Source organism: Octopus sinensis, unplaced genomic scaffold, assembly GCF_006345805.1.
Source record: "Octopus sinensis unplaced genomic scaffold, ASM634580v1 Contig13942, whole genome shotgun sequence".
Taxonomy (NCBI): Eukaryota; Metazoa; Mollusca; class Cephalopoda; order Octopoda; family Octopodidae; genus Octopus; species Octopus sinensis.
Genome location: NW_021833065.1, coordinates 427501 through 442524, shown reverse-complemented (window position 1 = coordinate 442524; position 15024 = coordinate 427501). Strand labels below are relative to the sequence as shown.

At 38.8% G+C, this 15024-nt stretch overlaps 1 protein-coding gene across 1 annotated transcript in view; it reads left to right on the top strand.

Moving 5' to 3' along the window:
• The first annotated feature begins 4446 nt into the window (after positions 1–4446).
• LOC115229959 (S-adenosylmethionine mitochondrial carrier protein) overlaps positions 4447–15024 on the top strand; it is a 28299-nt gene continuing 17721 nt past the window's right edge. The window contains exons 1-2 of the mRNA XM_029800219.2: positions 4447–4703; positions 13380–13440. Coding sequence (XP_029656079.1) covers positions 13405–13440 — 36 coding nt within the window. The 5' untranslated portion in view covers positions 4447–4703; positions 13380–13404. The remainder of the gene's footprint in view (positions 4704–13379; positions 13441–15024) is intronic.

Sequence of the window (15024 nt, the reverse complement as noted above, 5' to 3'; positions counted from 1 at the left end):
TTCTTGTTATGACCATCTCTAGGGACAATTTTTGAAAGTTGCTAGACTGAACTTGGTAAATAAACAGACCAATTGAAAAACCTGTCTTTTCACATGATCAGCTTCATCGTGGGACTTCAAGAGTCAGAAACCCTGATGGCCTCTTCAATCATAGTTCCACAGAGCAAAACCAAGAATATTTGTTGCCCTGAGGCTTTGAAGTGACAAAAAAACTTTTACTGTTACTCCTACTTTAATGGAAATGATTCCTATTTTGTTAGTTTATATACACTACAATCAGTACATTACTGCATGGTATTGCTTCCATACAATACCTGAGTAGCACCAGGCACCTCTGCTGGTCCACAGTAAAAGTATTTTTTGCACTGTGTCATTACTTTTGACGAGAAACAGAAATTGTTTGACAATAGTTAGCTGCAGACGAGTCTCCAGAACATTTTCCAAAGCAACTGCTATTCCCAAAAGTTTATGGTGGATGTCTGGTGGTTTGCGAAAGGTATATTCCACTATTCTTTTTGCAACAAAGGCAATCACTGCAAGCTCACAGTTAAGAAATTGAGCCCTCATATGAAAAACTGAAAGCAAAACAGTCAAGACAGCCTCCATTTCCATCCTGTTCTGAACTCAATACCTGACAGACTTTATGGTAGCAGGGGTCTAGGTATTGCAACATCTCCCCAGCATGGGTCATTTTGAATTCTTCTCTCAGGTTATTGAGGAGCTTCAACTTGTTCAGGGCAGTGATGCTCAGGCACTGAGGAACTCCTAGCCATTTCTGCAGAAACCCACTAACTCTCCTCACTGCAGATATTGGGACCTAATGTACAAAGAGTTGCCAAAGAATCCATGGATGGATGCCATGTTGGAAAATCTAGATCATAAACTTACCAGGAAGATCTAATGCATCTGTTATCCTCACTGTTTGAAAGACACGGCAGGAATGATCTCATTTGAGATTACAGCCATCTTTGTCTGGGTTTTTCCTGTTGTGTCCACTGATCTGATTGGTTGACATGTGGCGCGATTTGTCTCTACTTATTTCGCGCCACTGTCCAAAGCCAACCAATCACGGCCTTTGGTTAAGGTCTCGTGACACCCTTTTTCCTAGGCTCTGTTGAGCCATCTTTCTTGTATATAAGGGATTGTTCTCAGTATACTTGGTCTTTCGGCTCCAGACCTTTTGAGGTCTAGTCACTGACCACAGAGCTACTCAACATGTTCCAGTTCCAGCAACAGACGACCAGCCATGTTCCTGCTTCAGCTACAATGACGCTAATGTACACCTGCAGCAGAACGTCTTCTATCTCCGCCGCCGTCGTCACCATCATTGTACCAACTTCAAGTCGTCTCTACCACTGTCGCCATTACCATCATCCACTTCAGATATGTACACACCAACTTCACAGACCCACGCTGTTAGAGTGAATCCTTTCACCAAGTAAAACAGTCAATCTGAAGAATTCTATATTAAGAGAACCAGCTCGGCGATTGAGACCACAACCGTGGCATGACAATATTCGCCCAACCGGTCTCCGCCCGAGACACAACATCTTGTTAGAGAACTCTTGCATATCATGTACCTTATGAACTGTAATCCAAATTCCATCATTAACTCTATGCTCTGTATTTCTGTGTCATACGCATTCACCTTATCTGTATCTATCACACACACGAACACACAGACACAAACACTTGTTGCATGCACACATACACAACACTTGCTAGCACAAATAAAATCTTATCTTCCCTCAAACAGTGGAACGGCTTGTCATCACTCATTTATATTCTGTTGGCACTGTATTGTATAAATTGTATTTATGGCTTATCTTATTTTGTTAGGGATGTGACCGTGTGACTTACCTATGTCACCAACTTCCTCACATACGGTCGTATTCCTACACATCCATTGTGGATAGCTAAAAGGCTTCCAATACCTTGTTGGTTTCACACATAGATGATGTGTCTTTAACGTTGCTGTTAAACACTTTTTCTAGGTTCTTCACTTGTTTTTGGGGTGATATTATCTGAATGCTATTGTCTGTGAAGCTGAACATTCTTCTAACTCTGCCTTTCTTCAGCACAAGATTTTTCGACTTGACTGGCTTGAAACTCATGCGTGTCCAGGTCAACTCTTCAAAGCTCTTCAGGATCCTCCTGCACCTTTTGATTGATGTCATAGTTAGGTCAGCCATAAAGGCTCAAACAGAAGGCTGTTGAACACCAGACATGGTGAATGACCCTCAACTCTGTACATCTGCTGACTTTATCAACATGTTCATTGCAAGCACCAAAAGGGTCGCTGAAATGGTACATTGAGTGATAATGCCTTTCTCCAAGTTGTGCCACTGTTGTAGAAGTAGCAATGACTATCAGACTGAAGCTGTTGTAATAGTCCAGAATTAGATCTCTAAACCTGTTTGGGACATGGTGTCTGTTCAGAGCCTTCTCAATTAACCTATGTGGCATGAATCCATAGGCATTCATAAGATTCAGTATGTAATTATTGTTATTATGAGAAATGTTTAAGAAAATAAATTCAAAGGCCTTTTACAGGTCTTTTGAGACAAGTGGTTGGGAGGAAGAACCTGCAGTTATTGATAATCCCTATTTGGAACTCTGTAAGTATATCATTTGAAAGTACATGGTCTTGGTATCTTGCCACCAAATAGAGTAATCTTTTGTTGTGTTACTTATGAGGATAGGTTCCACATTTATTTGATGACAGGTCTTCTCTGGAGATCCAGTTCTATTTATAGAGTGGTGTTGATATGTACTTTTGAAAAACAAATTATAAGCTGTATGTAGTTATACTTCCTTAATGTAAGCCACAAATGATGGGCTTCAGATGTTTGGAAACTATACAGTTTTATTTAAGAGATACCGTTCTCAACAAGGATATTATTAACCAGAAAAATCTGAGACAAATGAAGTAATAATTTACATCTGAAGTTGATTCTACATGGAAGGATTTTAATGTAGAATAACGAAAATGTAACGTTAAGCACAAGGTCACAAATTTTTGTGAAGGATCAGTTGAATGAATCATCATCATCCTTTAACGTCTACTTTCCATGCTAGCATGGGTTGGATGGTTTGACAGAAGCTAGTAAGCCAGAAGACTGCACCAGGTTTCATTGTCTGCTTTGGCAAGTTTTTATGTCTCAATGAGCTTCCTAACACCAACCGCCTTACGTGACACCAGCACAGGCATGGTTTTTACAGCTGGATGCCCTTCCAAAATGCCAACCACTTTACAGTGTGGAATGGATGCTCTTTACGTGACACCAGCACTGGCGGGGACACCAAATAAGTTGCAAGACAAAAATCCATTGAGAATAGGAGAATTGGGGGAGGTGGCCTTGTGCCAGGTGATAGGAGGTTAGAGTGTAACAGGACAGAAACAGGTGTCTTGTGGAGGAGATACATGTTTACCCAGTCAGAGAGAAAGAAAAGGAGAGAAGGGGGAGGGAGAAGAGAGAGCAATAGAGAGATGGTGGTGATGTGCCATTCAGAGATTGAACTTCGTCCCGCCAAGATCAGTAATTGCAGGTCATTAAGTTTATTCTATTTAACTATTGTAAATTTCAGAACTTAGAAATATCCTGCTATAAATCAAAACCAGCGCATTTAGCTACATCTTTTCGGAATCTACGCTTTCCAGCTGACGTCGACTCACAGCAATTCAAAATGAATGTGGACTGCATTGATCTCACACATATTCATGGCAACTGTACTTCTTTTGACTTACTGTAATTAAAATGCAAAGAAACATTAAAACCAAATAAAAATATAAGACCAACTCTAAAATGCTACTTTCTTATTTGTTGACTCGGATCTTTTCATTTTCGTCGCCTGGACGTCAGATCTTTCTAGTTAACTAAATAATTTGAAGCTTCGTGTACTGGTACAATTCCGTTTTCATTCTGGTTTACAATTAAGTTTACTTTTGACACATTCTACCAGTATACGAAGTTTCAAATTGTTTGGTTCAGTAGGAAAAATTTGAAAAAACAGGCGACGAAAATGAAAAGATTCGTTGACTCTTTTACATTTGAATGCTAGTTGTTTGATTTCACAAAAATTATCGCTTAATCTATTATAAACCTAAACACGAGGAGGGTTATCGTAAATTTCTTGCTATCAGATAAACAAAGGCGCGTGAAAGTCATTTATATATTTTAATACCACTAATCATGATTATTACGTGTGCTGAATAATTTCAATCAACTTTTAGGTCGGTATCTCTCTTGAAACATTTTAGTAATACCGGAACAAACCAAGTAAATAATTATAAAACTAGTTTTTCTTATATTCTATGTGAATTGTAGCACAAAAACGAAATCGTACAACACACTGCCGCGAGTTCCACATGTTGCGCCAAAAAAAATTATATAAGGGCGAAATAGAAATCAAACGGGAATAGTTTCCTTGAACACCGCTGATGTTTACTTACACATGTTAGTTGAATTGACCTTGTTTTAAAATCGAAACCATGCGACGATCAGTCAACTGCGAAACTATAACACATTGTTTTTATTCATTATTTATGTTGATAATAGTAGTCATAATTTTGAGCAATCCAATGAATTGACTACATTGATGGGCCCCATTTAAATCGCTCTACTTAATTTATTCTGAGGAGATGAAGGGTGAGAAGTGATCATTACTTGAGGCACGCCGCTATCAGTAAAGACAAACAAAATGTAAGTACAAAACTACTGTGTCTGTTGTTTGCAATATTATCCATTCGTATCTTGCTGGAAAAATATTCTTGCCGTGTATTATTTTTACGTTATTAACTTCTGACATTACTTGAGTTTTTCTTATATTCTATGTAAATTTTATGGGTCACCCTTTTTTTTTTTGGAAAGGTGTAGTACCCGTGACCTTCGTAGCCCTCCGGGTGTGGTGAGATTTATGTTGAGACTTTTCAAAATATTAATGCTTTGCCTATTGTAGTCAGACAAAAATTTAGATATTTTAATTTCGATTCGTAGATCGCTTCATAGTTGAGCCCCACTGCGTCAAACATTTGGGAGTACTTTTCCTAGAATGGACACAGCCAATTCTCTGTGGGTGTGTTACTCAGAGATTACTTTGCTTTAGATCAGGCGTGAACAGCCTTTTTCGAAAAGTATGCAGCATAAGATTGAGCTCCTCATCAGGCGGGCCGCATTACTAGAAGAAATTCAAGGTAATTTCTAGTTTCGGCTTGCCATTTAGAAAGTCCCGCTGGCCGCAGTTTGCCCAAGATTGCTTGAGCTCGATACCAATTCAGCGCACGCTCACAAATACATTTGCTTGCATCTCCACAATACGGAAATGTTGCATTCCTTAAATCATTGGTATAACGTTGAATTTCATAGGGTGAAACGTGTCCCTCGTTGACTTGTAAGTTAACAGAAAATAAGCTTCACGTTACGACAAGATTTTTCGGAAATGCTTCTCTGTGTGTATACATTTATAAAAATCAATTAATTGTCCATTGGCTAGAAATTACAGTATTATAAATATCAGCAAAAGAGTGAGTATAGTTTATTTTGTCAGTATATTACTGGTTAAAATGTTACTGTAAGATTCGGTGTGAAACCAACGGTAACATTCTGACAGTTATATGCCATAATGATATATTCTTTGACAATAAACGCAAACTTACCATCTTAAAGGGATCGTATTCTTTAGTGACATTGGGGTGTATGATGATTAAGTGAATCATCATCATCAACATTTAACATCCATTTTCCATACTGGCATTTGTTGGACCGTTTGATAGGAACTGGCAAGGCTAGGGGCTGCACCAGGTTCCATAGTCTGTTTTGGTTTGGTTTCTGTCGTGCATGGGAAATGAAAAGAGGCTCACCTACCTTCCTCTCCTGTCTTTGCCTGTCTAGTAGTAATCTCTCCGGCGATTCTGTCCTTCCTCTGTCATCCAGTATAAGCAGTTGCTATCTGACCAACCCGGGAGTGAATTCCTTGACGTCCATTCACGATGCCTCTACCTGGCAAGAAGAGGCTGAGCCTTGCCTCTCCCCCCCACTCCCCCTCTTGCGCTTCTTCTTCCGGCCAGTCCCTTGACCATTGACATCATGATCCTCTTCTTCTGGTTCATCCCCACATGCCCCCTGATCTCAAAGATCACCTCCTTACTTCACTCCATGTCGAAATCTACCACCCACTCAGGTGAGTAACTTGCACATTATGATCTTCTTAAACTGGGAACCTCATTCCCTTCCTCTTCCCCAGAATCATCATCTGATGAAGCAACAATCCTACAAACATCTAAGACATGATGTGGCACTCCATCCACAGAAATGTTTTTGGAATTGACAACCGTTGCTATTCCTCTGTTCCACTGAGTTGTGCAGTGTGCCTTTGGTGGCTTGACCTAGACTTCATCTCCTACCTCCACAAAGACGGGCCCTCTTTCTTCTACAGGGCATCTCAATGGTTTAATCAGATACTGCTATTCATATTTGAATATCGCTCTATGTTGTACGGACTCTTTCGGCCTACCCTGGTTCATGTTGTACAAGAAAACTGCTTCCAGCGGTGAGATATGTCCCCTTTTCCACCTTGGCCTTGATCATTCAATGATGTCTCTCCACAATCCCATTTCCACTTAGTCTGTATTCTGCTCTGAAAAAGCAGTGCACTTTCCACCTGTCAAGCATCTCCTTCAGCACCTCCAAACAAAACGCTGTGCTGTTGTCCACCAGCAATTCATCCGCAGGGCCCTGCTCTAAGAATACCTTGTTTAGAATACATGCCATCTTGTCCGCAGTGCCTGCCCTCAATTCCCTCCAAATGGCCATCCAGCCCGGCCCACAGTTGACCATTGAAAGACACGCCCCCTTCCGGTAGTGTGTTACATCCGCTGCTAGTTGTTTCCAGTTGTGCTCTACTGAAATGTTTCCCTGCTCATGCACACCTGGAGCAGGGTCGATGGATTGACACCTATTGCAGTTCCTGACCACCTTTTGGATGCTCTGTCTGGTAACATTGGTGTCAAGTGTCATTTAACTGACACACTGCAGCTACCCCTTGCTTCGATTCTTCTGGCTCCCCTAACCAGGCCATTTTTACTCTGGTTAGAACGTCTGTCTTGTTTCTCTCAGAAGGTACAAAGACCACATTCAGCTTCAGGCCGAACTCACCAATCAGCTCTCCTAGAAACCCTAGGTAGCACTTCACTAACATTTCTGCAGCCCCTTTGGTTCACACCCTCTTCTTGTCAGTGATCACCAACCCTACCCAGCCAAGCACGGTGACCGAATCCATCAGGATTTCAATGGAGTACAGCCCCCATTTCAAATCTATATTCACTCCCTTCAGCACTGCGCCCAACTCAGTGATATTGATGTGGTCGTATTTGTCTGCTTTTCGAAGCCAGGCCACATCCTCCACTTCAGCACCTCTGATTTCTAACACAACCCCTATCGCGAGGTGAACCTCTTTTCATTTGCCACACATGACAAGCTATTTCGGCAACCATATACAGATATCATTGACCCCTTAATATATGATGGCAGCGAAGATTTGGATTGGCAGTGATGTCATCAGAGCTTTCTATGGTGAAGGAGACATAGTAGCCTGGATTTGAAAGGTACACCAGCTTCATTCCTCCCCAACTTTTGCAGGTCCTCCGTATTCAGGGACCATGTCTCACTATCATGCAGCATTGCAGTTTGTATACATGCATCATACCTATTTCTTTATTACCTACAAGGGGCTAAACATAGGTATTAAGTCGATTACATCGACCCCAGTACGTAACTGGTACCCAATTTATCGACCCCGAAAGGATGAAAGGCAAAGTCGACCTCGGTGGAATTTGAACTCACAACGTAATGACGGACGAAATACGGCTATGCATTTCGCCCAGCGTGCTAACGTTTCTGCCAGCTTGCCACCTTAATGGAATGGAAGATGGTATACATGCACCATACCATCTTCCATTCACTCAAAGAGAGGTAAAAGCTCCCTGAACTTTCTCCATCTTATTCTTGAAATTACACTTTCTGTACAACTTCCACCCATTGTTAATTAGGTCACCTAGGTAGCAAAAGTTATCTACTACTTCTAGAGAGCCACTGGACTGGGACATTTGAGGAAATCAGTTTACCGTGTATCTGTGGGAGTATAATACAAAGTAGTATCTGTAATAATTTTATGTAAATAATGCTCTATCATAATAAATTAATATAAATGGTTGATCCTCCACAAGATTTCACAATTATTACATGCAGTAAACTTTAAGCAGTTTCCCCCGCTGTTTTGAGGTTATTCTGATTATATAAAAAAATTTCTTTATATCTTTTCCTTTGATCAACATTAATGATATTCTGATTTTACCACCCCTATTTAGCTGGTTGTTTCAAGCATAAAATTATTTTTTTGAAATCTCCAATCATGTGTGACAATGTAATGGTTGACTTCAATAAAGATATATATGGGGTGTAGATGGTTTTTGAGGACACAAGCATTTTTAGTCATTATTTTATTTGACTAATTTTTGTTGAACTTCTGTTTCAGAAAATAACAATGACAGGCCCTATGCTTACTCATGAAATGAAAGGTATGCTGTAATTGTGGCTTTAACCCTTTCATTACCAACCCGGCTGAAACCACCTCTAGCTCTGTAGTACAAATGTCTTATTTTCATAAGTTTTGAATTAAAATCTTCCACCAAACTTTAGTCACAATTTATGTTCCTAACACTAGCTGAATGATGACTAAGTTATTTTACTAAATTCTTTGTTATATTTAAAATAATTGAAAGAAACGCAGAGCATCTCAAAATAAATATGGTACTGAAAGGGTTAAAGGCTAAGCATGGTGATTCAGAAATTTCTCATTTTCTGAAAGTTGCAAGATCTTTTGTCCACAAGATTCAGTGTAAATTAGAGAAAGAAAATGGAAGCATATTATCTGTATCAATACATACAAAACTTTTCAAATGCTCTGATTCTATCAGGACACCTGAATTTATTCAGGAAGTTAAGCAAAACATTCAAGACAATCCAAGAAAATCAATGAGGTCAGTTGCAAAAAAATTTTCTGCATCAGAAAAACAATCAGAAATGTTGTGCATGAAGACATCAGATACAAATTTTACATAAGGAGAGGTCAATTCATGTCAGAAAAAAACAAAAAAAACGTTTAATCAAATCCAAAAGACTTTTGAACAAACTTAAAAATTCATCAGAAGATAGTGTGATTTAGTTTTTCACAGAAAACTAACAGAAGAAATGACAGATGGCTATGTGCAAACCCTTCTGAGGTTCCAAGAGTAATGCACACAAAATTTCCTGCATCATGGTTTTGGGTGATGTTAGCATTGAAGGACGTGATGCTTCCTCACTTTTTTTCATCAAGGCCTTAGGGTGAATGTTGCTGTGTAAATTTGAGGTTCTGGATAAAGTTGTTAAGCCTTGGATCAACAATGTATGCAATGGGAGGTCTTATGTCTTCCAACAGAATTCTGCCCCATCACAAAGGCTCAAATGACACAAGGATGGATGGCTGATAATTTGCGAAGTCGAAATCAAACTCGGTGACTGGCATCCGTTGCCAGTGGAGTGCTAAGAGTACCTGACGATTGAGATCGTTGCCAGAGCAACAAACTGGCCTTCGTGCCGATGGCACATTAAGCACACCATTCGAGCATGATCATTACCATGTCACTTTACTAGCACTTGTCGGGCGAGGTTGTCGCCAGTGCCGCTGGGCTGGCTCCTGTGCACGTGGCACGTAAAAAGCACCATTTGGGCGTGGCCGTTGCCAGTACCACCAAACTGGCCCTCGTGCCGGTGGCATGTAAAAGCACCCACTACACTCTCGGAGTGGTTGGCATTAGGAAGGGCATCCAGCCGTAGAAACATTGCCAGATCAGACTGGGCCTGGTGCAGCCTTCTGGCTTCCCAGATCCCAGTTGAACCGTCCAACCCATGCTACTGCCAGATCAGATTGGAGTCTGGTTCGCCAGACCTCAGTCAAATTGTCCAACCCATGCTAGCATGGAAAGCGGATGTTAAATGATGATGATGATGACATCACCCCCAACATTTAGCTTCCCAATTCTCCAGATCTCAATCCACTGGGCTACGATGTATGGGGCATCATTAAGAAAAATGTCAGTGAACACCCCCAGAGCACCAAAGATTCTTTGACAGCTGCCATAGTTCGAGTCATGTCCAATATGAACAAGGACCACTGAATCTAAGCTTGTAAATGATTTTGATCCCGCTCACAGGCAATTATTGATGCTTATGGTGGTTTTATTGAATTAAATTTATCAAATTGATAATTTAGCTTTATGTTTATGTTATTTTTATAAAAATACAGTTTTTTTTTCTGTTATATAAACGTTGTTTTAAAACCATAAATCTGTCCTCAAATACTGTTCACACTCTGTTTAATAAAGGTATTTAATAGAGGTGTATAAATTGAATAATTAGGTATCTCATTTAACAAAATGGAATACCTAATTATTTGTTAAATCAGTGAACACCACTTTGAACCTTACATCAATGAACATCTGTTTTCATGCTTATTTAGCAAGACGAATAAGTTGAGGTTAATTATATTTAATAAAGAGATAGAAATAGGTTGGATTTTAATATTATATTAGTATTAATTGCTACAAAGTAATACCCATGTTTAAATCCAGCCAGGGTTGAATTCACATCTTTTTTCATTTGTTACCAGTAGTATTATGGTAATGAATCCATAGCCTATACGTAATAGATGTTTTAATATAGTGTATAGTTTTGGTATAGGCTTTTAACCCTTTATAGTGAACTGGGTCTTTGTGATAAGCCAGCCTGTCAGACCTTGTTCCTTGTTTAAGAAATGCTAATTTTTGTTTCATCATCATCATCATCATCATTGTTTAACGTCCGCTTTCCATGCTAGCATGGGTTGGACAATTTGACTGAGGTCTGGCAAACCAGACTCCAATCTGATCTGGCAGAGTTTCTACAGCTGGATGCCCTTCCTAACGCCAACCACTCCGAGAGTGTAGTGGGTGCTTTTATGTGCCACCGACACGAGGGCTGGTTCGGTGGTACTGGCAACGGCCGTGCCCAAATAGTGCCTTTTACGTGCCACCTGCACAGGAGCCAGTCCAGCAGCACTGGCGATGACCTCGCTCGAATATTTCACATGTCACCAGCACAAGTGCTAGTAAGGCGATGCAGTAATGATCACACTTGAATGGTGTGCTTAACGTCCCATCGGCACGAAGGCCAGCTTGTTGCTCTGGCAACGATCTCACTTGTATGGTACTCTTAGCGCTCCACTGGCAACGGATGCCAGTCACCATTGTACAATATATTTTGTGGATATCATTATTTTTTTGTGATGATACAAAGAAGCACTGTTTATGTATGTGAAAGAAAGAAAGGGCACAAGAAGTCACTACAATAAACTGAGGATGAAAAACATTGGAAAGCAAATGTCTATGAGTGTCAGTATGTGTTCGGTGGTGACACTGGATAGATTGCAAGTGTAGAGAAGGGAGACATAACCGAGCACTAATATTAAAAGAGGCCTCTAATGAAGAGCTGGTAAGAAGATAATCATTAAAGAGTAGAACTCATGAAGAAACAGTTTTAACAGAAGATTTTTATTCCAGACATGCAAAGGTAATTACCTCCGCCAAGAAAGGAGGTTATGTTTCCATAGGCGTTGGTTTGTCTGTCTGTGCAAAATAACTCAAAAAGTTGTGAATGGTATTTGATGAAACTTGCAGGAAAAGTTAGCAATGACACAAGGAACAAATGATGAAATTTTGGTAGTGATCTGGGAATTTTTATGGATTCTTAAGGATATTTCATTTGTTATATTTACTTTACATGAAATATTACACTATTACATTCTTTGATTATTTCCCTTGAAAACACGTTCAGCATTTCCACATAACCTATGGTGGCGTTGCTGTTTCCAAAGTTTATTTCATTTCTCTATTAATAATTTTACTTGCGTATCTATCTTAACACTCAAGTTTTAGATAATTGTTGTTTCTTTTTAGTTGTATGGTGAAACTAGCTTGCTGTTGTATTATAACTGCTTCAGATGATTCCTGTTTTTAAAGGTTTTTTTAAAAAAATCATATGGCTGTGTTATTTTTTTTAACCCCACCAAAGAGGTTAAGTTTTTGCCGGCATTGGCTAGGGAAATTGGGCAATTTTCAGCATGCGTGTATATGGGTGGAAATGAGCTGCTTGGCGGAGGTCTGCACTCGCTGAGTGCTTTTCTTATTTCATTATTGCCCACAAGGGGCTAAACATAGAGGGGACAAAGAAGGACAGACAAAGGGATTAAGTCAATTGCATCAATCCCAGTGCGTAACTGGTACTTAATTTATTGACACCGAAATGATGAAAAGCTAAGTCGACCTCGGCAGAATTTGAACTCAGAATGTAACGGCAGACAAAATACCACTAAACATTTCACCCAGCATGCTAACATTTCTGCCAGCTCGCCGCCATGCTTTTCTAGTTACTTTCTCTAAGTGCTTTTCTAATTACTTTCTGTAGCCCCAAAAAGATGATAAAAGATTTGAGCTCTAGTTTCTAAACAACCTTTTGACAGTAACATTCCCAGATTATCTGGTACCTATTCCCAATGGCTAGGAAAACTAGGTAAAAATAGAATTGAGTGTTTTACCTACAAAATATCTTCAGTTGATTTGAACTGAAAAATTATTTGAGCCAATTGTCTCAATATCATGGCCTCTTGATTTTTCATGCCAGACATTGCCTGTTGATTTAAGTACAACAAATTTACTTTAGATTGCAGCTTCTAGGAAAGATAAAAGACTATCAGTATGGTATAAAATAAAGAGTATTCAGTCAATTTGGCTCTGCAGAATATATACTAATGAGTATTAAATAGGGAAAGCCTATCTCAAGCATCACTTTATAAACGTTGGCAAGGTCACAAAATTTATTTGTTCAAAAGATAGTTATATTTATATGTCTTCAAGAAGGTGGCTTTCTTTTAAAGGATAGAACTGTTTGTTGAACAAATCAGCCAACTTGGGAGTAATTCCAAGTTCTGGAATAGAGACAAGACATACTAATGCTGAGGAGGTACATATTAAAATGTACAAATTAAAACTGTAAAGAAAGTAGTCCCTAATAGATCTTGCTTTGGAAGCTTAGATACATTTGAGAATCAGAAAATTTATGTTCAATATCCAAGAGACACAACACAATACCAAGTTTTCGTGATAAAAGTATTCTTTTCAAATAGTATTCAGAATATGTAATGAGTTGTAAGAGAAGTATATAAAATGGTGTGTTCAAGTAAAAAGCCTTTTATCATTTTGATATTTAAATATCTATTTCAATATTTTAAAATTTTCTTTATTTTAGCGTTTAAAATCAAAACTCTGCAAAAATGAATTCAAATTATTCCACAATGATTAGTTTGTTGGTAAGTAATGTAATATACTCTTCTTATTCATTATCGTTATTATCTTCCATTATCATCATCATTTCTTATTTAAGAAAAAAATTTAATTTGATTTCTTTGCAGTTCCCATTGATTTTTTTTGTTTTTTAGTAATTATTTGTGTAAGAATAACTATTAGATTGACATTAAAATCTAATTCCTTTCCAGTTTTTCACTTCTATCACTATATTACAGTTCAGAACTTCTGACATATAATGCCATACCATTATTACTTAGAAGGGATATATAATAGATAACCAGACAGCTAGGGTGGACACCCATCTCTAAACGTCTTCCATTGTATAATCTGGTCATTATACAAACACCAGCTGCTAAGATTTCACCACAACAGATATGACTGAAATCTCTAGTTTATGAATCTGACTAGATATACTTTCTGTTTTTTCACCTCATGTTTATTTAATTTTTGCATCATCTTTCTTATAATAATAATCCATATGTCTACTAAATCTACTCTCATGGTCCGGAGCTAGAGTAGAAGACACTGCACAGCAACTCAGGCAAATATCTTCTATTATAACCTCAGGCTGACTAAAGCCTTATGAGTGGATTTGGTTGACAGAAACTGAATGAAGGCTGCGAGCTGGCAGAAACGTTAGCAAGCCGGGCGAAATGCTTTGTGGTATTTCGTCTGCTGCTGCGTTCTGAGTTCAAATTCCGCCGAGGTCGACTTTGCCTTTCATCCTTTCAGCGTCTATAAATTAAGTACCAGTTATGCACTGGGGTCGATGTAATCGATTTAATGTGTTTGTCTGTCCTTGTTTGTCCCCTCTATGTTTAGCCCCTTGTGGGCAATAAAGAAATAAGAAACTGAATGAAGCCCATCGTATTATTATAAGAAAGATGATGTAGCATTAAATGAAAATGTGGTGAGATAATAGACAATGCATCTACTCAGATATCCATAAACTAAAGGTTTTTGTGATATCAATAGTAATAGAAGTGAAAGGTTGGAAAGGTGTGTGTGTGTGTGTTATTCTTAAACCAGAATATTGTTGACTGACTTTGAAGTTTTGGTCAGCTAAGCTGTCACTGGAATGGCAGTCTAACAGTGGCTTCATTAGCCTAAGCTTTGAAGTCACTGTCAACAATATTCTTGTTTAAGAATAAACTCATACTCTGTAAAAGTACAGAGTAACCCCTCAGATTAATGTAAAATTGCTTTTTTATAACTAAACATAAAAACAAATATCAATTATATTTTGATATCTCTAAAGAGATACTACTGATTCATTCTCACTCTCTCTCCTAAAAGTGAGTAGCCATGTAGCTCCTTTACAAGAACTTGATCTACCCCTAAACTCTTTTCCCATGCCTTAACCTTCCTCTAAAATAAGGATGCACTCCCCACTTGTCAGGTTTTGTAGATTTGCAAGCTGCATGATGACCTCAACTGGTGGCATGAAAAAGCAGCCAGTACATGGTGTAAACTGGTTGGTGTTAGGAAGGATATCCAGTCTTAGAAACCATGTCAAAGCAGACACTGGAACATGATGGTATCCTTGAACCCATAGGAATCTTTTCAAACTGTCCAACACATGCCAG